General features: G+C 46.6%; 5 protein-coding genes across 12 annotated transcripts; 2 read left to right on the top strand and 3 right to left on the bottom strand.

Annotated features, from left to right (window-relative positions):
* The first annotated feature begins 1,456 nt into the window (after positions 1-1,456).
* Positions 1,457-6,920, top strand: LOC121188013 (MRN complex interacting protein). Its single transcript, XM_041047497.1, has 7 exons — positions 1,457-1,568; positions 3,415-3,641; positions 4,235-4,294; positions 5,218-5,324; positions 5,404-5,589; positions 5,880-5,910; positions 6,258-6,920. Exons 2-7 carry the CDS (start codon positions 3,582-3,584, stop codon positions 6,717-6,719), a joined length of 906 nt encoding a protein of 301 aa, XP_040903431.1. The 5' UTR covers positions 1,457-1,568; positions 3,415-3,581; the 3' UTR covers positions 6,720-6,920.
* Positions 6,921-7,452: 532 nt separating this feature from the next.
* Positions 7,453-10,903, bottom strand: sqstm1 (sequestosome 1). 2 transcript variants are annotated; one of them, XM_041048053.1, is made up of 8 exons: positions 10,476-10,903; positions 9,687-9,782; positions 9,170-9,465; positions 8,806-8,959; positions 8,639-8,707; positions 8,360-8,496; positions 7,949-8,144; positions 7,453-7,865 (listed from the first exon to the last, which is right to left on the bottom strand). In XM_041048053.1, exons 1-8 carry the CDS (start codon positions 10,642-10,644, stop codon positions 7,702-7,704), a joined length of 1,281 nt encoding a protein of 426 aa, XP_040903987.1. In that variant the 5' UTR covers positions 10,645-10,903; the 3' UTR covers positions 7,453-7,701. The 2 variants fall into 2 exon arrangements, with proteins under 2 accessions (XP_040903987.1, XP_040903988.1); XM_041048054.1 differs by having other exon boundaries at positions 8,806-8,956; positions 10,476-10,901.
* Positions 10,904-12,695: 1,792 nt separating this feature from the next.
* On the bottom strand, positions 12,696-16,066 carry rnf4 (ring finger protein 4). 3 transcript variants are annotated; one of them, XM_041048061.1, is made up of 8 exons: positions 15,900-16,066; positions 15,532-15,581; positions 14,307-14,502; positions 14,061-14,140; positions 13,638-13,650; positions 13,437-13,551; positions 13,239-13,290; positions 12,696-13,148 (listed from the first exon to the last, which is right to left on the bottom strand). In XM_041048061.1, the coding sequence occupies exons 2-8, from the start codon at positions 15,541-15,543 to the stop codon at positions 12,999-13,001; spliced, it is 618 nt and encodes a 205-aa protein (XP_040903995.1). In that variant the 5' UTR covers positions 15,544-15,581; positions 15,900-16,066; the 3' UTR covers positions 12,696-12,998. The 3 variants fall into 3 exon arrangements, with proteins under 3 accessions (XP_040903995.1, XP_040903996.1, XP_040903994.1); XM_041048062.1 differs by having other exon boundaries at positions 15,532-15,572; XM_041048060.1 differs by lacking the exons at positions 15,532-15,581; positions 15,900-16,066 and having other exon boundaries at positions 14,307-15,493.
* Positions 16,067-16,477: 411 nt separating this feature from the next.
* Positions 16,478-20,439, top strand: LOC121188339. Of its 5 annotated transcripts, XM_041048049.1 has the most exons (9): positions 16,484-16,561; positions 16,766-16,954; positions 17,648-17,766; positions 18,117-18,779; positions 19,032-19,257; positions 19,421-19,511; positions 19,586-19,672; positions 19,799-19,875; positions 20,098-20,439. In XM_041048049.1, the coding sequence occupies exons 1-9, from the start codon at positions 16,523-16,525 to the stop codon at positions 20,179-20,181; spliced, it is 1,575 nt and encodes a 524-aa protein (XP_040903983.1). In that variant the 5' UTR covers positions 16,484-16,522; the 3' UTR covers positions 20,182-20,439. The 5 variants fall into 5 exon arrangements, 4 of the variants coding, with proteins under 4 accessions (XP_040903985.1, XP_040903983.1, XP_040903984.1 ...); XM_041048051.1 differs by lacking the exon at positions 17,648-17,766 and having other exon boundaries at positions 16,478-16,561; XR_005894698.1 differs by lacking the exon at positions 20,098-20,439 and having other exon boundaries at positions 19,421-19,465; positions 19,799-19,872.
* selenot2 (selenoprotein T, 2) lies at positions 20,426-22,420 on the bottom strand. Its single transcript, XM_041048059.1, has 6 exons — positions 22,178-22,420; positions 21,798-21,908; positions 21,580-21,706; positions 21,403-21,490; positions 20,991-21,126; positions 20,426-20,793 (listed from the first exon to the last, which is right to left on the bottom strand). The coding sequence occupies exons 1-5, from the start codon at positions 22,381-22,383 to the stop codon at positions 21,005-21,007; spliced, it is 654 nt and encodes a 217-aa protein (XP_040903993.1). The 5' UTR covers positions 22,384-22,420; the 3' UTR covers positions 20,426-20,793; positions 20,991-21,004.
* Positions 22,421-22,553: the final 133 nt, after the last annotated feature.

The following is a 22,553-nucleotide window of genomic DNA, read 5'->3' as shown; positions in this document are numbered from 1 at the left end:
AGAAAAATGCAAATAAATAAATATAAAAATAATAAAATAAATTACACAGCCCACCTTGTTTGGGTCTGTATCACAACAAATAAACATACATATACAACAACAGAAACTTAAAACAATAAAAATTAAAGAGCTAAACAATGTGTTCTGAGGTAAAATCCAACCAGACCCAATTATACTGAATACGGAAAAGAAGACAATGTACAAAAGCTGTGACAACATTCTCCACAATGGATAATCAGTCCTGAGTGATGCTGTGTATCCTGCGGTCAAGCCAGCCGCTCCAACATTTCAGGTGCTCCCGTGTTACAGACTTTACGGGAAATAGACGGATGTGGTTGAGAAAGTCAGCGTTAGGATGCTACAGCGTAGATCAACTTCCGGTTTTCAAAATAAAATGTGAGTTATTGAAAGGCAGAGACGTGTGAGAGTGATTATGTACTGTTTTTGAATCATTATGTCACATGACCTAGAGGCTATTGAAAAAAAAATGATATATATCAAAAATTGATGATCAGGAGAGTTAAAAAGTAATACAAAAAGGTGTATCTCAACCAGCCAGTGTAGTACTATGATCATACACTGATTTGGAGTCTTTTGAGTCAATAGGTCACATGACCTGGAAGCTATTGAGCTAAAATGCTAATATTTACATTAAAAAATGTATATAAAATCTCAGGACTGTTAAAATGGAATAAAAAAAGGTGTATCTCAACCAGCCAGTGTAGTACTATAATCATACACTTTTTTTGAGTCATTCGGACACATGACCTGGAAGCTATTGAGCTAAAATGCTAATATTTACATTAAAAAAGCTACATAAAATCTGAGGAATGTTAAAATGGAATAAAAACAGGTTTATCTCAACCACCCAGAGTAGTACTATAATCATACACTTTTTTTGAGTCATTAGGTCACATGATGTGGAAGCTATTGAGCAAAAATGCTACTATTCTTTTATTCCATTTTATTCCATTTTAACATTTCTGAGATTTTATATATATATATATATTTAATGTAAATATTAGCATTTTAACTCAATAGCTTCCAGGTCATGTGACCTAATGACTCCAAATAAGTGTATAGTTATAGTACTACACTGGCTGGTTGAGATACACCTTTTTGTATTACTTTTTAACTCTCCTGATCATCAATTTTTGATATATATCATCTTTTTTTTCAATAGCTTCTATGTCATGTGACATAATGGTTCAAAAACGCTACAGAATCACTCTCACACGCCCCTTTATTGCCTTTCGATAACCCACATTTTATTTTGAAAACCGGAAGTTGATCCACGCTGTAGCATCCTAACTCTGACTTTCTCAACCGCATCCGTGTTACAAGTCTGTAACACGGGAGCACCTGAAATGTTGGAGCGGCTGGCTTGACCGCGGTCTCTGTATCCTCCACCTCCACTTCTTTGCGGTCCTTTGCTTCATCCTCTGTGTCATCAAATTTCAAAACTCCAACTACACGAGCAGAAAACGAAAAATTATTAGAAATATGTAAAGGAAATCTGCAGTCATACTGTACTGCTCTCACCACGCGTACCGTTACGCAAAAATACGGTGAGTACATAAATACACAATTTACATTTACATTAAACAACAGGACATTACTCAAAATGTAATGCGGCTAGCAAACAAACTCCACTAAACAATGCTAACAACACAACACAATAAACATACCACTTTGAAAACTACACACACACAATACTAACATTCTGTACGTTCCCTGGCTGAAACGTGTGCAACCACATTCAACTTTACGAGCTGATCTCTGTGTTACTGACCGAACTTACTGACTGAAGAAACGGAGCGGAGCGGCCAACATGCGAATTGGAACATTAACAGAAAGAGCGCTCACTCTGTCGCCGTTTCCAAAAACTAAGAAAAGTACAGAACACTCACTCTGATACAATTTCCATGAACCAAAGGAAAATACACATTTTACATTTTTATACTCTTTAACACTTTTAACTTATGAACTTTAAATATTATTTTTAACCTTTAAAGACAGCGTACACCAAGTCACCATATTTGTAAGCAAAAATATGTTATCTTCGTGGCTCGCTAGCATGTAAAAAGCAATCCCCGCCGTGAGGGAGCCGCTAGATATAAAGTTCGCAGCTTGTTCTTTTTGCTAGCTTAGCGAATTTAGCTTAGGCTAGCTACCAGCCTAGCTCTGTTAGTGAGCAGTGACTTAGCGACTTAACAATGCTTGTTCACGTTAATCCTTCGGCTAACGTGAATATTTTAGGCACAGTCGTTTTCAAAAGTAATTCCAATTCCATTTAAACTATGGCCAATGTTTAGCTAACATTAGCTGATACGATGACATGCAATGCCAACTGTAGCCACAGCAGTTTTAGGTAGTTTAAAACCACAAAGCTAGAACAGCTAACACTATAAATACATACATGAACATAAAATGAACAAACATGACCAACTTACTTTCAACTTAGTGGTAAACGGTGGTTTTTGATGTACGCTGAACGGAGCCGAGCGGCCACTTGCTTCCACAGAGATCAAACCAGAGACTGAGAGAAGGTTGATGGAATTCAAAGAATCGCGCCAAAAGCTCGGCGTGTTGCCTCGGCCAATCAGGGTGCCGTTTACTGGTTGGCTTATGACGACGTTCTGCCTCAGCCAATCAGAGTGGCGTTAACTGGTTGACGTCATAAGAGTTATAAAATCAAGGCTCCTATGAACCATGAAATTATTTTCTGAAGCCTAATTTCCAAGTTGCATTTCTATAAATATATATATATATAAACATTTTTATTCATATAAATATATGAATAAAAACATAACAAATAATGTTTAATCACAAATAATCTATAATCGTATTCATTAATCATGTTGATAACAACTATGTTGATATTTGTCATTAAAAAAAATTATATTCATTAATAATGTCAATTCCCTGCACCTGTCTTAGACGTCCACGTGACGTCCAAAAAAGTTACCTAGTCCGACGTTCACATGTTGAACTGCATATTGACGTCCAAGTGGAGTCGTGGCTACACGTCCAAATATCGGACCTAGTTTGTACGTCGTGTAAATGTCCAGAACGGGTCATGGACCGATGGACGCAATATAGACACGATCTGCACGTCCATCAGACGTCTAATGTTTAGTGGGAGAACAAACAAACCGAGTGGAAGATTTTATGCTGCAGCTTTTTAATCAGCTGCGGATTAACGAGTCAAACGAAGCTTCCTGGACTGTGGACATTCATTCATTCATTCATCGATGAACTGTTACTCACAGTTCATCTGATGAACGAAGCAGTTTTTCTTCTTCTGAACCGAATGTCTGATTTTACTGCGACATAAAAACAATTGTATAAACTTTATTGACCCTCTGATCGAGTGTTGACATTGAACAGGTAAACTGTTCCTCCGACCTGCAGAGGGCGCCCTGACGTAACACGCTCACTGCTGGCGCTGTGACGTAAACAGTAACGTATCATCGCGCATCAAACAGACCCGGGAAACGTCAGCTGCATCACGGGAAACATCAGCTGCATCAGGACCGGAACCAGAACCGGAACCGGGATCCGTCTGAAACGTGTCAGTCATGGTTCAGGAGTTTCACGTGCTCAGGTGTTTCAGATGTGACAAGTTCCAGGTTCAACAGGTAACACACACACACGGACACACACGCTCACAGAGCTGCTGCTGAGCGGAATGCTAAGCTAACAGGCTAACAGATACAAACAAATAAACCCTGTTCTCAGACAGAGAGAGACAGACAGAGACACACACACAGACAGACAGAGACACAGAGACAGACACGGACAGGCACACACAGAGACAGGCTGTTCCAGTCCACGTCAGTGCTTCTGTAAATTCAGTGAGTAAATTGCTCTTTTCTCTGTTTCTCTCTGTAAATTTCATTTTAAACCAAATGTATAAACAAAGATCATCAACACACATCAACACAACACACCGTGTGTTGTGTTGATGTGTGTTCCCCTCAGGTGTTCCAGGTCTCTTGGACTCTGCTGGACTCGAACCCCGCCCCCGTTTGAGGTCTCATGGTCCTCACCTGTCTCCATTCTCTGTCTCTGTCCCTGTCCTCAGATCATTCCTGAGTCACAGCTGTAGAAATAAAACCTCGTCAAATTAAAAGTCCTGAGAAATGCTGAGTGTGTGTTTTTGTCTGATTATTGTGATTTTTATTCTGAAAACGTGACTCGGTGTGTGTTTGCCCTGTGTTTTGTCTGCCAGGTGAAGAAGGTGAACAGGTGGAGCTGTAAAGTTTGTGGAGAGAAACAGTCGCTGTTCAAGGTCAGAATCTCACTTTGATTCTTTAAACACGTGAAACTGAACTGAGTCATGTGACGTGTTATTTTCACGGATGTTTGTTTGACAGGGACAGACTGAGCTGACCTGAGGCTCCTTATTCTTTCACAGTTATTAAAACGATAACGGATTAACGGCAGAGACTCTCAGTGTTTTCATAAACTGCACCACATGACGTGATGACATCAGCACCAGAAATGTCATGTGACTTCACATGTAAACATTTTTATAAACAGTCTATGGTAAACACACACAGATGTATAATAATATCAACCATAATAAAAAGAAGTGGGTGGTTCACAGACACTGAGAGCAGCTCAGTGCATCATGGGAAGTCCCCCTGCGGTCTGAGCCGACAGCAGCTTACTGAGGGGACGGCTGGGATCAGGTGGGAGAGACAGGCTGAAGGAACCAGTCGGAGAGCAGGACGAACCAGACTTCATAGGAAAAAGCTGAGTTTTAAGTTTTTAGATTTAAAATATGAACCTGCAGTTTATCTGTTTGACGAGCGGCTGAACCCCAGAGACATGGGACAGACTTGGTCCATGTGACGTTCAGTAGGAGGACCTGAGGACAGGTGTGACATCATCAGACTCGTCAGACCTTGTAAAAACGTCACAGTGCTTTGTTGTTGTTATGGTTCAGAGAAAATCTCTGCAGTCAGATCTGGATTTTGCTCACGGTTCACCTGAGGTCCAGGTGCATCTGTATCCACACAAACACCCTGACAGGTGAGTCCAGGGACCTGAACTGGACTTCAGTCTGTAAAGGGAAAACCTTATACTGAACTGGTTTATGCTGGAACGGTTTGTAGTGAACTGGACTGTCCAGGTTAAGTTGGCATGTTGCTGTGAACACGTGTGATCACCTGGTCTGACCAGGTGCTGATTGATTTGATTGATTGACAGGAGTTTGGGCGAGGCTCCGGGGCCGACTGCAGACGTCACGTTCAGAAACTCAACGCTATGAGAGGAGCCATGATGGAGGAGCAGGAGCGCCACACCTGGTCCCCATGGTAACCAAGCTGTCCCACAGTTCACTTCAGCTTCTCTGAGTCCTGTCAGTGTTCTCACCTGTCTGATGTCTGTTAACAGGGAACAGGTGGAGGCAGATGGAGAGGAGAGAGACGAGCAGGTGAGAACACTCAGCTCTGTCTGTCAGGACAGGCCGACTCAGGTGAGCCGCTGGAGCAAATACCTGGACACACCTAGGGAGGCGGAGCCAGAGGAGGAGAATGTTTTGATGGACAGACAGCAGCTCCGTGGCAACAACACGGACAGGTGTGACCTTTGAGAGTGTGTATGTTGTTAGAGGCCCCGTCCACCTACCTGTCTTTCAGCATGTTTATAAAAAACACACCTGTAGAGATAGACAAGTGAGACACAGGCAGGTCTCACCTGATCTGTAACCAATTCATAGCTGATTGATAACAGATCTATAACTGATCGATAGCTGATCAATAAGATGAACCAGGTGGCATGGTGCTGTGATCTGAGCAGCCCTGAGTTTTACCCTAACCCTTCAGACACGACCTCTGACCCTAACCCTTTACACCTGTGTGTTCTGACAGGAAGAGGAAGACAACAGACACACCTGAGCAGGTAACATGCTGACATCACCAACAACTTTAACTAAAACCTCCTGCAGAGTTACAGACACTTTGCAAACAGTTTCCCCTGCTGTCAGTCTCTGAGTCCAGGTGAGTCCAGGTAAGTTGAAGCTGGATCATGTTTGAAGTTTTGTGTCCAGCTCCAGCTGGACAGGTTCTCTGATGATTCTCTGATGGTTCTCGGATCATTTACTCTGTAAAACTTGTTTTTTTTTTAATGTTAAAATTATCCCTCTTTTTTTATGAACGTGTGTGATACAGACTTATTCGTACAAATCTAACAAAGTAAAAAAGCGTTGGACTGTTCTAAAGAACCAAACCTCCTCCTTCTCTCTGCAGCCAAGCTGCTCCAGTCTGATGAGGACCAGAACCAGCAGGCTGAGACACACCTGTCCTCCCAGTCTGAGCCACACCGGTCCTCCCAGTCTGAGCCGCACCAGTCTGAGCCACACCGGTCCTCCCAGTCTGAGCCGCACCAGTCTGAGCCACACCGGTCCTCCCAGTCTGAGCCACACCAGTCCTCCCAGTAAGAAGAGAATTAATCCTCCCCTCTTGAGTACTGGTCCAGTCTCCAGGTGGACTCATTTCCTCAGTTCTGACTGTAAGGAGCAGGAGGAGGTGGGGCCTTCTGCCAGCGGGCGGGGCCAGTCAGAGGGGGGAGCCACCTCTCTGCCCTGTGGTGACATCATCAGCAGGCCCCACCCCTCGCTTCCTGTTTCCTCCCTGTTTGAGATCGGGGAGGAGTTCAGCTTCGATGACGAGGAGTTTGTGACGGGACGGAGGGAAAACTCGTCCGTTTGATTCTCAGAGCCGTTCTCGGCGTCTGATTACACGGTCGTATTGATGATTTGCTGATGAACGAACTGATTGGTTTAGCTGTGTGAAGTGTAGCTCGTCTGAACAGCTGCTGATAAACTGATCAGAGCTGAGACAACAGTTAGTTGATTAGATGGACAGACGAGTTTGAAACTTTTCAGATAATCAATAAAGTGATTGATCCAGTGTCTCTTGTTGTCTGCCATGTTTTAACTTGCAGACGCCACACTGACTGATTGATAAAATAATCGACAGGTTGATCGATATTGATCAGTTGCAGCTCAGACTGATCTTTTGAGCCGATCAGCAGCAGATTCTTCTTTATTGATCCGTTATTGATGTTTCAGTGTGAAAAACATCCGTTTCTCTGACGCGTCGTTTCATTCGACCGTCGATCCGAAACCCAAATATTTTCAGTATTGATCAGTTATTTTGTCTTTGAATCATTTAACTTCTAAAACCCAGAATCTTTCCTGTCACATGGAAATAAAACATCAGGACTGAAACTTATTTCCACGTTATTTATTAATCGATTATCAGAATCGATCGCTGCAGCTGATGATCTCAAAGCTGCGAGTTCTCACTAAGATTTTCTGTTTTTATGAATGAAAGATCAAACCAGCTGATTCAGTTTCTGCTGACGACTCGTTTCAGCTCTGGATAATTTCTTTTATTGATCCAACGATTCTGGAACCGATCAATAACAGACTGAATCAGGTTAAAGTTTCAGTTCATGTTTTATTGTTCAGATTAACATGAAACAAACGTCAGTGACTAATGAAGATAAACCAGAACACTCATCAGTGAGTTAAACTATTGATTAACAAGGTAAAGTATTGATTAATGAGAACAGTAATCAGATGACAGGTAATCTCAGGTTACATGAAACGATATAAACGATATCTGGTGATGTCATTGGTTTAGTATAGGTGAAGATGTCAGTGATGACATCATGATGATGACATCATCAGGGCTGGTGCGGGCGAGGCTGTTTGGCGTACTGGATGGCGTCGAGCGCAGCGCCAATGTCAAAGTTCTTGGCCTGAAGGAGTCGAGTCAGCCACCCCCCCTCGTCAGTGAAACCCATGGACAGCATGAGTGACAGGGACTCCACCAGGCGGGGGTCGGCCTCTGGGGACGGGACAGGCGAGAGGTGAGCAGGGACGTCTTACAGGCTCAAACAGCTCAGACTCGAGTGCAGGACGCGGTCTTACCTTGAGGCAGGTGGGGGTACAACGCCGCCTCCCTTAGACCCGTTGGACCCTGCTGGTCCCCTGGAGGCCCCTGCTGTCCTCCGGACGGAGGGTCCTGGTTCTGGTCCCCAGGCTGGAGGGACTGCAGCTCTCCGGTGGAGGGGTCGACCTCTCTGGAGCTCAGGTGAGTCCACTCCTCGTCAGAGTCTCCTCTCACCTGAGGACCACGCCGTCAGACTGGTTACATACTGGTTTATACTGGTTATCTCCTAACACCTGTGTTTCCACGGTAACAGACTGGTCAGATTACCAGAACACCTGGCTAAAGCTGTACTGAGTGTTGTTACTCATTCTGATTCATTCTAACCCACACACACGCACACACACCATGGCTGTTTCTGATGATGATCACAGAGATGAAGATGAACCGACCTTTGAGGCCTCGCTGGCTCCACCCTCTCTGCCGCCTCCGTCCATCTCCACGTCGCCCCCCACCCCTCCGCTCTGACAGGGAGGGGTCACCTTCGTCCTCTGTCCCTCGTGCTCCACATCGATGTCCACGTCGATACCTGCGCACACACAGCGACACACAGAAACCAGGTAACCACCTTCGTCAGTCACTCTGTAAAACACTTCGGTCTGTTGCGTCGTGTCGTCGTGTGTCATCGTGTAACTGCCAATCAAAGCTTCGTGAACTGTGACATAACTCACCCAGTGGGCTCAACATGGCCGCCACACCCTCCCCGATGTTCTTCAGGAAGTCCACATTGGCCTGAGAGGCTGTGGACAGAGGTCAGAGGTCAGTGATGACTATCAGGAGAAGGTCAGATGTTCAGTTATTGATTACTGATCAGATTAATCGGATTGGGGTTCCTGACCAGAGTCAGCTGCAGGTCTGGAGGATCCAGCTTGGGCTTGGTCCTGGTCCTGGTCCTGGTCTTGGTCCTGGGTCTGGGTCTGAGCCTGGTTCAGGTTCTGGTTCCACATGCAATGTCTCATCCTCTTCATCCACTTCCCCCGAGGAAACCACTGCTGACAGAGAGGGAACAGCTGACCCACATCATCCTGACAGTCACTGAGCAGGTCTGAATTACCTGTGACGACGGCGGTCAGAGGTGAGCTCACCTCAGTTCACCTGGACAGGTGAACAGCTCAGTTCTACAGTTTGGATGTTTATTTTTCTCAGAGAGTGTGTGTCCACTCCCCCACCCCCCACCCTTTCCTTCCCAAGATGCCCCTCACCTGCAGCGGGTGCCAGATGGGCAGCAGAGCGTGCTCGGTGTGCGTCCCTCGGGCCTGGCACGCGGAGCACAGGTCGTAGTTCGGACAAACCGAGCACTTGAAGCGAGTTCCCACCACGGGACCGTCACAGCTGTCACAGGTGACGTTAGGGTGCAGGGCGGGGGGCGTGGCCGGGTGAGGAGGAGGGCCATGGTGAGGGGGCGGGGGCTGAGGAGCTCCAGGTGGAGGAGGAGGGGGGCAGAACGCAAAGGGAGGGAAGGCGTGGAGAGGAAAGTCCCGTCGATGCTCTTTCTTCTCTGAAAGGTTCAAAAAAACTTAATTTGTTTTTCATTTTCTACATTAAATTACAAACGGTTCGTTAAACTGATGATTATTATTGTTATTTAGGACAAAAGTCGACTTGATCGTGAAACCTAAAAACTCCAGCATGACTTTCAGAATAAAAGAGAATTTAAACATTTGAGTGTTTTGGAGCAGAAATGACGCTCGTGAGCTCCGGAGTCTCAGGTGTCCATACCTTTCATGAAGAGACGGAAGGTGTCGTCCTTCATACAGGCCAGACCCATCATCAGTTCATCATCAGAGGAAAATGCCACCAGGTCTCCATCTTCATCTGAAGCACAAAGGAACGAGATGAAAATATTCTGTTAGAATAACTTTATTTATTTATCTCAAACTTTTCAAAAAAGTTTAAACAAAACACATCAAAGCAAGAAATGTCCCCACAAAGACAGACGTACACAGCTACAGGGGGAGGAGGGAGCAGCTGTCAGTCAGCACACCTGGGTTCTTACAGAACATCTCACCTGTTCTCAGGTGTTTGATTTTTCTGCAGCAGCTTCAGGAGTCAAACTTTAAAGCTTCGATCTGACTCAGAATAAAATTCCGAAGGTGTTTTTAACTTGACATGTTTACGTGTGTGTCTCTGTTTACACACACACACACACGCCTGGATCCGCCCTGCGAAACCTGTCTAACCACAGTGTGAGCAGAAGCAGGTGGAGGCTTCGTCACCTGCTCAGCGTGGTCATGAGATGTGATCAGATCCAGGTGTGTCTGTAACTGTGTGAGTGTAAAAGTCGTCTGATAAATAAAGTTACATACAAAACGTGGTGTGTGACGGTACTGAGCCTGAGCAGGAGTTTACTGTTTATGTTTACCATCCAGCTTCAGTCAAACACGATGAAGCTGAACTTTTCTGTTCCTCACACGGTGAACAGGTCCTCGGACCTGCTGCTGGGTCTCAGGTCCTCGCACCTGCTGCTGTGTCTCAGGTGGTTCCTCTGGGATCGTTTAAATGTCTCACCTCTGTAGTACATGTTGAACCCGCTGTTTTTCAGGTTACTGAAGACTCCCGCAGTTTTCCTGCTCAGGTAGTCGAAGCTGCAGGAAACGTCCTGATCCACCGTGAAGCGTCGGATTTCCTTCACCGACTCATCTTTGCCCAGCAGGTAGGCTTTCACCGTCACCGACATTCTGCTGTGGGACACGGGCACACTACGCGCTGTGAACCGGACTAAGCCCAACAAGACTCCGGGTAGAAAACACACACTTTTCCACGCCCCGAACCGGACCTAAGTGAGCCAGACACCGGACACTCAGACTCTGTGCTGACCGCTCACAGTGAACCAGGCTCCGGGCAGAAAACGAACTTTTCCAGCCTCTGAAACAAAGTGAGAAACTTTGTGACGCAGAGTTAAATCCTCGGCGCAGCTTATGTTTATTTCCGCGACAAACGTCACGGTCGTCAGGAGACGTAAACATTGACGCGGCCTCTCATTGGTCTGTTCACGGGACGCCGCCCAAACGACCAATGAGATGCCGAGGAATGACTAAGCACTTTCCAATGAGGGGATTTCCCCGCAGGGGCGGCGGACCAATCAGATTCAACCTGTATAAAGTTCAGAATAAAGAAAAACAGCGCTGAGTCATCGGCATGAGACAAGATGGCGACTGTTCGTGTCCTGTGTTTAAACGATGTTGAACATTGAAACGTGAAGTTTTAGCAGGATGTTAAAAACTCATATGATCCAGTGTCTCTGTCCTGTGTCCTGACGGAAGCTAAAGGTGCCGTTAAATTAGCTGGAGTTTGGTTTGGATGTGACACTTCCCACAAATTAAAAGTAGATTTGCAACCTGTAAAACTCCAGTTTTCATTTTATCTTTGTCTGATTTATCAAAACTATTCTCAGCGTTTTAGAGTTTCATCCATCCGCTGCTTTCATTTATTAATCACACTTTTGAACTTTGATTCATCACAAACATTAACATTTAGGCTTTTGGACAGTTGTTCAGACCAAACGAGACTGTGGGAAATTACAACAAAACAATCAGTTTATCACAAAATAATAATCAGCAGATGAAGTAACATCTGTGCTTTATTCTGAAGGAAACCTTTCACCTCATCTGTTAATGAAACTTTATTATTATCTGTAGTTGATTTGTTAAAGTTTGAGCTGCTTCTCAGCTAAACCTCCAGAGGTTGCTCAGGTGTTACAGCATGACATGACTCAGCAGCTGAGCCTGTGTCAGGTGACAGTGAGTCATCAGTCACATGACATGAAGTGAGTCAGTGTCACAAGATGGTCAGTGTGAAAACAAAGTGCACAGCAGCAGTGGTGGATGACGTCTGCTCCAGTTAAACACCACATGTTCACTCTGCTTCAGATCCATGTTGGATCCATATTCTCTGCAGACTGTGATGAATCAGCTGTTTGCTCCTGTGCTCTGTCTCCTATCACAGCTGTAACCTGCTGAGGACAGTCCTCCTCTCACCCAGCCCGGCCCTCAGCAGGAGGGTTCCCCATATGAGCCAGGTTCATAGGGAGCTGTTTCTGCTGATCTGGGGTCAGATTCTGGGTCTCTGTGAAGAGAATTGACAGCATTTTGACTGTGGAAGGAGCTGAATGAATAAATGAATGAATGAATGAATGAATAAATAAATAAATAAATTTTGTGCAGAATTTACAACATTAACCTACAAAGTAACTGTCGGGTAAATGTGTTGCAGTACATGTATGAAGTACAGCAGCATTCACTGCAGTGCAGTAAACGTACGTCGTTAGTTCTGTTAGAAAATAAAGTTTTTAGAAGCGTTTGAAACAGAAACACTGAAGAAGAGTTCAAGTTCAGCTGACAGCTGCTGTTTCTGCTTCTGAGTCAGACGATCAATAAAAACAGAAGAAATAATGGATGATCACAGATTCATCTTCCCTGAGGGATGAAGTCATCGAAGTGATGAATGCATCAGTAATTAGAATCCAGGAATATACCACACATTAACCTGCACAACAGCTACTTTTGATACTTCAAGTTTGTTTTGATGAGAAACCTTCAGTAAACCAGAACCCTCTCACTCTGTGGCATCAGTACTTTCACTGAAACAGAGGATCGAAGTTCTTCTCCCAGTACTGGTTTAACTGGTAATGTGCTGGAGTTTTGTCACAGTGTTGTAGAAATCAGAGGTTAACCTCTGACCTGAGTGTCCTGGTCTCTGATTGGTTCAGCCTGAATCCAAACACAAACGTTTTCACAGAAATCAATAGAATTTATTTCTAATTTTACATTTGAAGGAATGATGTGAGGAAATAAACAAACATAAACAACAAAAGACGATCAGAGATGAAAACAGATCGGAGCTGAAAACTGAAGGGTGAAATATATCAGTCAATAATCAATAATCAATCAGCTCTGATTGAAGGTTTCATGTTTCTGATTTAAAAAATAAAAAAAAAAAAAAATTTAAATAAAAAAGTTTCAGCAGCAAAAAAACATCTGATGACGTCACTGGAAATCTGTTGTCCAACAGCAGCTCAGATGTGTGGTGATGTCAGATGTAGAGGGGGTGGTACTGGCGGTGGGTGAGTCTCTTCCTACAGGTGGGACAGGTGTGTGACGATGTAAGGGCGTCTCTCAGACACTGACTACAGAACACGTGACCACATTTAGTGGAAACAACCAATCGGCCGCTGTCAACGATCTGTGGAGGAAATAGCAGCCAATCAGGGCACAGGATTCTACACGCTTCCAAACCAGCCAATTACTGGTGTAACAGGTGTGTCAGTCTCACCTCAGAGTACGAGTCCAGACAGACGGGACAGCTGATTGTCCCCGGGGTTGACCTGGAACACAGAGAGGGAGACCAAGGTCAGATGATGAGAGCACGTACGTTCAAACGTCACATGAACATCACTGGTACGGCGTTAGTCACTGTCCGTCACTCTATTACCTGGTTTAAAGAGAATTTTATTATGGATAAGTCTAATACCTGGAAGTGTGTACAGAGGACATCACAGCGGCACTGAGGACAGGGGGTGTGTCCTCATCTTCATCACTGCTGACGATGTAACTCTCACCTGTGGGCACTCTCCTGTTCTGAGGACCTGGTGGAGGACACCCTGACAAATGTTGGACTGGCCCTTTAATTAAACTTTATAACAACATGTCTGTCGACTGAGACAGGTTTTACCTTCGTCCACCAGCTGGATCACAGCAGCAGCAGCAGGAACAAGAGAAGAAGAATCAGCTTTTACATCAACAACGTGAACACACTAACTGACCAGCTAACTCACTGACTGACCAGCTAACTCACTGACCAGCTAACTGACTGACTGACTGACCAGCTAACTCACTGACTGACCAGCTAACTCACTGACTGACCAGCTAACTGACTGACCAGCTAACTGACTGACTGACTGACCAGCTAACTCACTGACTGACCAGCTAACTCACTGACTGACCAGCTAACTCACTGACCAGCTAACTGACTGACTGACTGACCAGCTAACTCACTGACTGACCAGCTAACTCACTGACTGACCAGCTAACTGACTGACTGACCAGCTAACTCACTGACTGACCAGCTAACTGACTGTCAGTGCATAAACGTTACCAGCACGGAGTCGTTGTTGGTGAGGTCGACCACAGCAGCTTCTGATCCTTCACAGGTCAGATCCACCACCTCCTCCACACCTGAGCACATCAGTTATTGATTGTTTGAACATGTATTTATCAGTTATTGATGATCTGAAATCAGTTACTGATCATGTAAGTAAACAGGTTTATTTCTGTAAACATGTTTATTTGGTGTTTCACAGACAGATGTATTTCAGAGATAAGAGTATTGATCAGTACTGACTGTCCTCAGCGTTGTCCATCACATCAATGGTCTCTGTGGAGGGTGCAGGGTCAATATCAGGCATCCTGCTAGTGTTAGCCGTCCTGTTAGCTGCTCTGTTAGCGGCAGGTGCCCTCCTAGCATTAGCTGCTCTGCTGGTCTTGGTCCTGGGTCTGGAAACCAGAGGGCTTCCTGTGCTCCTCCTCTTCCTCTGAGCCTGAACACACACACACACAGATGACATCGCAGCTGTGGGCAGGGCTTCATCCCCCTGCACAGGTAATCGCTTCAGACAGGTTTGTTTTTAAACATCGGACCTGAACAGTCACAGATCGTGTTAGTTCCAGTCCCGTGCACCTGTGCACCCCAGGGAGCCCGCCCACCTCAGGCTGCTGGCCTTAACGTCTCACCTGATAAGAATCACACATAGTATCACACTCAACCACCTCTGACCCATGATGAGCTCAAAGCTGGGCCCCCTGCTGTCCACCTGTCTCACTGGGACTGGATGATGCAGCACCTGCCCACAGCACAGACCCTCTCACACCTGGAGAACCCTGGAGGCGCAGTGAGGGTCGTGGTTTTATTTACTTTTCCAGACCCTTCAACAGAACACAGCCATAACCGCTCAGAGGGAAGCTGAGGGACAGGGAGCAGACGGACACCTCAACAAAAGACCACAGACTGAAAGAACACAGGGACGTCATCAAGGACTTGGTCAACTGGTGTGAGTTCAATCAACACTAGCAAGACAAAGGACATGGTGAAGGACTTCAACAGGACGATGGTCCAGACTACACCAGTAGTCGTCCAGGGACTGGATACTGAGATGGGGGACAGATACCTGGGTCACCTGACCACACGGATGTCGTGTACAAGAAGTCGTCTCTGTATGCTGGGCAGAGTGAGGTCCTTTGAACTGTGCAGGACACTGTTCTGATTCAGGCTTTGAACCATCCCCTCGTTAAGCTGCTAAGCTGCTATAGGCTCAGACTGCCAGGGGACTTCCCATGATGCATCCTTCTCCCTCTCTTTGTGTTCCCATTCACACCTGTTCCTGACTCAGCTTCCTCTCTCTCTGCCCTCAGAGCTGTGGTGTCTGGATCTGTGGGCCCCCTCCCGCCCCATGATTACTCTCATTCATTATTATCAGTCCTGTTGTTGGCTTCCTCTTATCATTAGATGAAACAAGTTCAGCTGCTGCCAATCAAACCACAATCTGTCAGAGAAGAAGAACTGAACTTACAGAGCTGCTCATAGCATCAGAGACACCGAGGAACGAGGACTCTGAGGACTCTGAGGACAGAACACAGACAGCGTCAATGAGTCTCAGACAGCACTAAACCACTTCCTCATCTGATTAACTCAGATTTCCATCAGGTTAAACACTGAAAGACAGGTCAAAATTCTGAAAACGCCGTTAGCTTCCGTTAGCCAGCAGCAGCTGGAGTCGGTGTTGTGATAAAATGTTTTCTCAGATTTTCTGTCTCGCTGCTGTTTGGTTGTTTACGCTGTAGAAACCTGCTCTGTACAGGTGACAGGTGGAGCTAACTCACACACTTTCACAGAGCGCCGGTAGCAGTTAGCGGTTAGCATTTAGCTTGATAATCCTACCGTTGGCGTGTTCTGCGTCCTGTCAGCAGGCGGCAGGTGAGCTTCTGCTGCGGTTTGTGTGTAGTTCCAAATATCAGAACCTCAGAACAACGCAGACCGGACTAATTTATTCCCGCCGAACAGCTGATGCTAACGTTAGCTGCTAACACTACCTGCTTCCGGAGCGTCTTCTTCTTCTCTGACGGTAACACGGTGAGGGAGCGTTGGCGCCCCCTGCAGTCTGACAGAGTGAAGCACAGACTTCAGACCATTGTTAGTTTCATCATGTGTTACAGTCGCGTTCACGTCTGTAGCTGCAGCATGTACCTACATTATACTGTTTGTTTATTTACTGTTTTTATTTATTGTGCGTCGTGTTTGGATCTGACTTAGAAATGTCTTTGTCCTGGTCCCTGTGGGAAGTTCTGTCTTATCTGATGTCTCTGTGTTTAGTTCAAGGTATGGATACAAGATATGGATACAGGAACATGCTGTACCTGTACCTGTATCCGGTGTCACATTATAGGCACAAAGAGACACATGATCAGAGCTGTGTGAAGCCCCGCCCACGTTTCGTCTACCTGTACAGGTAAAATCTTAGCGAGTCAGAGGGTAAACACAGAACCACAGAGATTTCAGCAGAGATGAATAAAATCAGAAGGTGGTTCAACAAACCAAAGAAGGTAAAAACTTTTATTATTACTGTTATTGTTGAAGTCTGGTTTGATCATAGTAACTGAGAGCAACAGGAACTGACGCTCAGTGTTTGAATGGTTAGTTCAGGTAACTAACACCAGCTCGTGTTCATTTGTTGCCAGTAACAAAGTGATGGTTCACCTGGTTAGACTCCCGTTTCAGATTTCAGTTCAGCTGTTGATGCTTTACAGCCTTGTCCTGCTGAAGATGCTGCAGCAGGTGGACGTCAGGTGTCCTGTGAGGTGTCCTCACAGCAGCCGGCAGGTCAGGGTGAACAGGAGCCTGTCTCAGTCAGAGACACGCAGACAGATACACTGCATGAAGGGACCTGCTGTGTCAGTGGAAATCCTGATGTGTTTATATGGACGACAAATGCTCATGTACGTATGTTAACTGTTTTTTCAGCTGCAGATGCTGGACACGTCCAACAGTTCATTTCAATCTTGATCTTAATTAGACAGAATGAAATGTGGTTATTAAAGAACAGTGACCGAACAGCTCCAGCTGGAAAATGAACACATGAGACACACCAACATTAAATAACTCACAAATAAAATCAGAGTAAATCTGTCAAAGTTCACAGCAAATGAAATGAGTAGGACAGACAGAGTGATGCGCTCTCTGTCCCCCCTCAGCTCTTTCATTTGTCTCAGTTTCTGTCCTCTGGCAGTTTGACAGAGTTTGAATAGAAAAGTTGGAAATCCTAACTCTGGGACTCCGAGTCCACAAGCTGAAAAACATGTTTGTCTCTTCACAGGAGACAGATTCAGTTTCTCCTGAGTCCCTGGAGTGAATGATGTTACAGCCGTCCATCATCTTTAAAACAGGAGACGCTTTCACGTCCATTCATTCATTTAAAAGTTTTATTTAAAAAAAAAAAAAAAAAAAACTAAACTAAAACATGACAGTGATGCAGCGCTGAGGTTCGTCTAAAAATAACCTGAGACAGAGCCAAGCACAGGGACAGGATGTCCACAAACATTTGGCCGTGTAGTCACAGAGGTGGACAGCGTACAGTTCATCTGTTTAAACCGAAGCACTGACACTGACAGTCGCACTGCACCTTTCAACAGAAAGCAGAAAATCTGCTGATTCCACCTTTGACCTCAGAGTCCTGTCATGATGTCACCGTCGTCATGGAGATGCTGAGACCTGCCCCACAGCAGAGGGACGCTCCACTATTGGATGACAGGTGATGATGTAATCAAACTGTCAGAACTTTATCGCAGATTGTTTTACCTGAAACAAAACCAATTGCCATCAGTCACCGTTTACATAAACACGTGCAGCGCCAGAGGTCTCCTTTCACCGTCCAACGGTGTCCTTAGTCCAGCTCAGTAGCTCCCTGCTGAAAACTGTTGCAATGGTCTGATCCCGAGACCGACCAAGAGTCTTCCACACCAGAAACCAGCTGCAGGACCTTCACCTTTAACTCGGGGTCTCCAGAGGACGGACACCTCAGCTCTGACAACAGTTTGTTTTGTTCATGTTTGTTTGTTGGATTGTGTTTAATTGTTTCTTTGATTGTGCGTTTGTTGTCAGGGAGCTCCTGCAGAGAGACGAACAACACCTCACAACAGAAGAGTCTGTCTGCAGACCTCCGACCTCCACTCCACTTCCTGTCTGGAGGTCACAGTTACAGGTAGAACAGGTGACAGGTGAGTTGAACCTTCAGAAAGACCTGAGTCACCTGAATGTATCAGAGGCCGCTGACACCCAGAGTCCAGGCCCAAACTCTGATCCTGGATCTGACTCAGGTGGTCTGACACCTGATGTCAGTGATATCATCAGCCTCAGACTTGCAGGGGGCGGAGCCTCAAACCCGTCAGCGCCCTCTCCTGGGCTTCCTGTCCGACCTTTCCTAAAGACAAGAGATGACTTCTTCCTCCCGTCTTCTCATCCAGGGGTGAGGGGGAGGAGGATTCCCTGTTCCCTGCCCTGCTCCCCTCTGCTGGGGGGGAGATGCTTTAGGTCCTCCCCCTCCTCCCCCTCTCCTCCCTCAGCTTTGTCCAGGCTTCAGGTGGAAGCAGCTCTGCAGAGAAGCAAAAACATCAGACAGAATAAACTCAACCCACCTGCCCCGAGTTCCCCACAGGTGAGGGAAGGGGCGGTGTGGGAGGAGGGGGAGGAGGAAGATTCAGACCTGTGGTGTTTGGACTCCGTGAGCTCGAGGTACTGCCAGCTGACGCCCTGCATCTGTTTCAGGTATGAACAGTCGTTCATCCAGCTGCTGAAAATTTAAACCTGAATGTGTTTGAATTATCGTAGAAGAATCAGGTTAAACTGTGCTGCTCAGGTGACTCAGCATCAGGACTCAGGTGACTCAGCATCAGGACTCAGGTGACTCGGCATTAGGACTCAGAAACAGAACAGAACAAAGCTCAGGTGCAGAACGCAGCCGCGCCGCCTGACGCTCAGCGACTGTGAGTTTATAAAATACCTGTGTCCCATTCTCAGGTGTCCCAGTGCTCCTCCGTACGAAGCTGAAGTTTTCTCACCTGGAGACATTCACACAGTTCCTTCGTTCAGCTCAGAAGATCAGAGATGTAGCCGCCGTCTGACCCAGCTGTCTCAGAGGACAGAGGTCCAGAGGACAAGGGGGGACAGTGAGCAGGATTTGCCCAGAGACAGCTCCTGCCTTTACCCCAGTCTGAGTCTTTGGAGGATTACAGGTGATGCACAGGTGAGACGACACCTCAGCTCTCTGCTTTAACGGTCGAATGTGGGAAGGGTTCAGTTTGGGGGTGGGGGGGGTCACGCTCTGAACACCTGTTCAAACTCAGGCACCTGCACCTGGAAACTTTGACTTTGTTCAGAGTTTGACACAAACATTTTTCTGTCTTCAGACTGAACCGAGCAGGACACAGGAAATAAACTCCTACGACTCCCAGGTAAACGACAACAACACTGATGATCACCTGCGGCAGATTATCTCAGGTGAGTATCAGTGGAGTTAAATATTCCAACACACACCAGGATGTCTTTATCCTTACCTGTCCTTGTGTGTCCAGATAAACCAGGTGACCCGCAGTGCTCCTCTGATCTGAGCTACATTATGAAGAAGGTGTTGAACCTGACCACCTGCAGCCGCGATACAGGTGAGTCTCACACCTCGACTCCACATTTACAGTCACAGCAACGGTCAGATCTCCAGTTACCTGAGCTGAGGTGTTCAGGTGAGCCTCAGCAGTGGTCATGTGATGTGTCCTGTTGTGTTTCTGCAGCTTGTCCTGTTGAATCCTGCAGCTTCTGTTCAGACACCGTCAGTGTCATCAAACGTCGCCGCACAAACTGTGACCAGGTAAACACTAACGAGGAACACTCACCTGTCCTGAAGTAAAATCACAAACAGAAACGGACGATGTGTCCTGTGTGTTGCTGCTGCAGTTTGAGGACGATCCTCAGGTTACCTGTCTCACACAGGTGTTTCATCAGGTCACCTCTACTGACATCACTTCCTCTGGTTTGTTTGTAATAATAAAAACATGATTGTTTCTTCTGAAACGGTTTCACCTGTGAGCAGGAAACACCGACCTCTCACCTCACACCTGAGAACAGGAAGCACCATCAGTGTCTCTGCCTTTCAACCATCGTCAATCTGATCTGAGTCCAGCTTCCTGAAAAGCATCAGCAGCTTCTGGAGGCAACATGGACAAGAAGACACGTTTTCCTCTCAGCTTCTCGGTGTCTCTGTTCCGTGGACTGAATCCCAGGCGTCTCTAACTGGACGGAGGCGATCGGTTGAATCAGTCCAGTCTGACATATTAACGGTTTTCACAGTAAAAGCCAGATGTTGTTTTCTCGTTGACATTTTACAGACTGAATTAAAAATAACAGACTCACACTGAACGTTATTTAAACCACATTTTATTTATTCGTCTCATGTCTATGGCTGATGAGAGTGAAAGTAACAGCAGCACCACAGTTTCATGTTCCTGCTGAAAAATCTGTTCAAACCAAATAAATAAAATAAACCTGAACCCACAGAAACCAGTTAGAAACCAGCAGAGTCCTCAGCCTGTCTGTGAGCACAGGGGACTCTTGCTGACAGGTGCATTGTGGGTACTGTAGTGCTGAGCTGTGATCAGGTGCAGAGGGAGCGCTCGTTTCGTGGCGGGAGACATCTGGCCAGGCCCCACAGAGTCTGCTTTAGGGCCGGACCTTCATGAACGCCAGCGGTGAACGTCCCACTGAGCCGGGACACCTGAAGGCAGCACAGCTATGAAGAGACAGGTGAGAGAGACAGGTGAGAGAGACAGAGAGCGAGAGACAGGTGAGAGAGCGGTCACACCAGGTCACATGACTTGAGGTCTGCACTCTGAGGTCAGATCAGTGTTATCTGCAGCTCTGTGTGAGATCAACACTCCAGGTCATGTGACTGCGACTGTCCAGCTGTGTCCAGCTGCAGCTGTTTACCTGTGTGTGCAGCTCTAAGTGGAGGAGAAGGTCATGTGATCCACCTGGTTCATCTTCAGGTGGTTGTCAAGGATCTGACAGATCTCCTGGATGTTGGGGACGTAACCGGACTGAAGCTTCGACCACACCGGGACATCTGAGAGACAGGAGGGACAATAATCGGCATTACACCAGGTAGAGACAGTCACGGGGGGGACGACAATCACTGCTGCACTAAGACATGCTTCAAGACTAAACTGCATCAGCTGGACCAAAGCCTGCCGCCTCCTCCTCCTCCCTCTCCTCCTCCTCCTCCTCCTCCACCAGCTCCTCCTCCTCCTCCTCCCTCTCCTCCTCCTCCTCCTCCTCCACCAGCTCCTCCTCCTCCTCCTCCCTCTCCTCCTTCTCCTCCACCTCCTCCTCGTACACTCACCATTCAGGCTGATCTCAAAGGCTCCGGTCGACAAGAAGTGAGTCTCCATCATGTTGCAGAAGAAGAACGCCATGAGACAGGAAAAGATCTGAGTAAACACAGTCATGTGATGTTAGAGCTGTTGCTGTGGTAACCAGCTGTAACATCTGTTGACATGGTAACAGTGTTAACAGGTACCTTGTTATCCTGACTCCAGGTCCAGGCTCTGGGAGTCTGAAGGCCAAGCAGGAGGAAGGGGTTCTGACCGCTGACGATCAGGAGGATGGAGAGGAGCTTCAGGTAGGAGATCAGGTTACCCACACACCTGTGGTTTTTTGGGGGGAGGGGGGAACAGAGAGAGGTTTGAGGCGGACTACACCTGGACAGCAGAGTGAGAGAATCAGATCACAGCTCACCTGTTGAAGGGTGTCGGGGGGTAGTTTTCTCCCTCGATGCGGATGTCCGGGTACAGCTTACTGATGGCGTGAGAGTAGTCCTGGAACACTTTGCTGTAACCTCAGGAGATACTGAAAACACACACACACAGGTCAGTCAGCTGTCAGGTGAGCTCAGGCTGTTAATCTGAGGCGCAGACAGAACTTTCATCTTTGCTTTATTTTCTCTCACGGATCGTTTTCATTTCAGCACCGTCCGGAAACAGCACGCGCACAGATCACGTGCTACCGGTTACACTGGTTTATTTAATGTTTGTATAATGTTCGCTATAAAACCGGTCAGGTGCGAGTCAACGCGATATTAGCATGTTAGCCGTTAGCCTCCGTGCTAATGAACTCACCAGTACTGGAACCTGAGCACCGGCCCGGTGTACAGGGAGGGCTTGGCGGGTTTCCCGGGCTCTGTGTCCGGAGGGGACAGGCCGGGACTGTCTTCCTGCGGGTGTCCACGGTGCAGGCTCGACCTTCCGAGGTAAACGTCGCGGAGCGTGAGAGCCGTGAAGAGGAGCAGAGCCGCCAGGAGCCCCGCCTGGCTGTACTCCGCCATGTCTGCTGCGTGACTGCGGGCGGGGATTATCCGCTGCAAGGCTTCCGGTTTCACGTTTCACAATAAAAGACAAAAATAGGAAAAAGGAGGTCTGAGGAGGAATACGTGGAGGAAATGATTTTTACATGAAATTACATGAGAACATATTTATCATTTAAAAGCTTAATTAG

The sequence above is a fragment of the Toxotes jaculatrix genome, chromosome 10 (genome assembly GCF_017976425.1).
Source record: "Toxotes jaculatrix isolate fToxJac2 chromosome 10, fToxJac2.pri, whole genome shotgun sequence".
In the NCBI taxonomy this organism is placed as follows: Eukaryota; Metazoa; Chordata; class Actinopteri; family Toxotidae; genus Toxotes; species Toxotes jaculatrix.
The sequence above is the reverse complement of the archived record's forward strand: the minus strand, read 5'-3'. Positions and strand labels throughout refer to the sequence as shown.

What these genes read in the sequence shown, in the direction of transcription:
- rnf4 (XM_041048060.1), bottom strand. Translation starts at nt 14,529, where the DNA reads ATGTCATCTGTGTGTGTGTGTGTTCAGGCTCAGAGGAAGAGGAGGAGC. An exon ending in TCCTCTGTACACACTTCCAG is followed by an intron (nt 13,291 to 13,436) that starts GTATTAGACTTA and finishes TCTGTGTTCCAG; the next exon opens with GTCAACCCCGGGGACAATCA. An exon ending in GTCTGGACTCGTACTCTGAG is followed by an intron (nt 13,149 to 13,238) that starts GTGAGACTGACA and finishes TTTCCTCCACAG; the next exon opens with ATCGTTGACAGCGGCCGATT.
- LOC121188339 (XM_041048049.1), top strand. Translation starts at nt 16,523, where the DNA reads ATGAATAAAATCAGAAGGTGGTTCAACAAACCAAAGAAG. An exon ending in TATGGACGACAAATGCTCAT is followed by an intron (nt 16,955 to 17,647) that starts GTACGTATGTTA and finishes ACCTTTCAACAG; the next exon opens with AAAGCAGAAAATCTGCTGAT. An exon ending in GGATTACAGGTGATGCACAG is followed by an intron (nt 19,258 to 19,420) that starts GTGAGACGACAC and finishes TTCTGTCTTCAG; the next exon opens with ACTGAACCGAGCAGGACACA.
- sqstm1 (XM_041048053.1), bottom strand. Translation starts at nt 10,644, where the DNA reads ATGTCGGTGACGGTGAAAGCCTACCTGCTGGGCAAAGATGAGTCGGTG. An exon ending in CCATCTGGCACCCGCTGCAG is followed by an intron (nt 8,960 to 9,169) that starts GTGAGGGGCATC and finishes CCTCTCTGTCAG; the next exon opens with CAGTGGTTTCCTCGGGGGAA. An exon ending in CAGACCTGCAGCTGACTCTG is followed by an intron (nt 8,708 to 8,805) that starts GTCAGGAACCCC and finishes CTCTGTCCACAG; the next exon opens with CCTCTCAGGCCAATGTGGAC.
- LOC121188013 (XM_041047497.1), top strand. Translation starts at nt 3,582, where the DNA reads ATGGTTCAGGAGTTTCACGTGCTCAGGTGTTTCAGATGTGACAAGTTC. An exon ending in AGAAACAGTCGCTGTTCAAG is followed by an intron (nt 4,295 to 5,217) that starts GTCAGAATCTCA and finishes ATTGATTGACAG; the next exon opens with GAGTTTGGGCGAGGCTCCGG. An exon ending in CGCCACACCTGGTCCCCATG is followed by an intron (nt 5,325 to 5,403) that starts GTAACCAAGCTG and finishes GTCTGTTAACAG; the next exon opens with GGAACAGGTGGAGGCAGATG.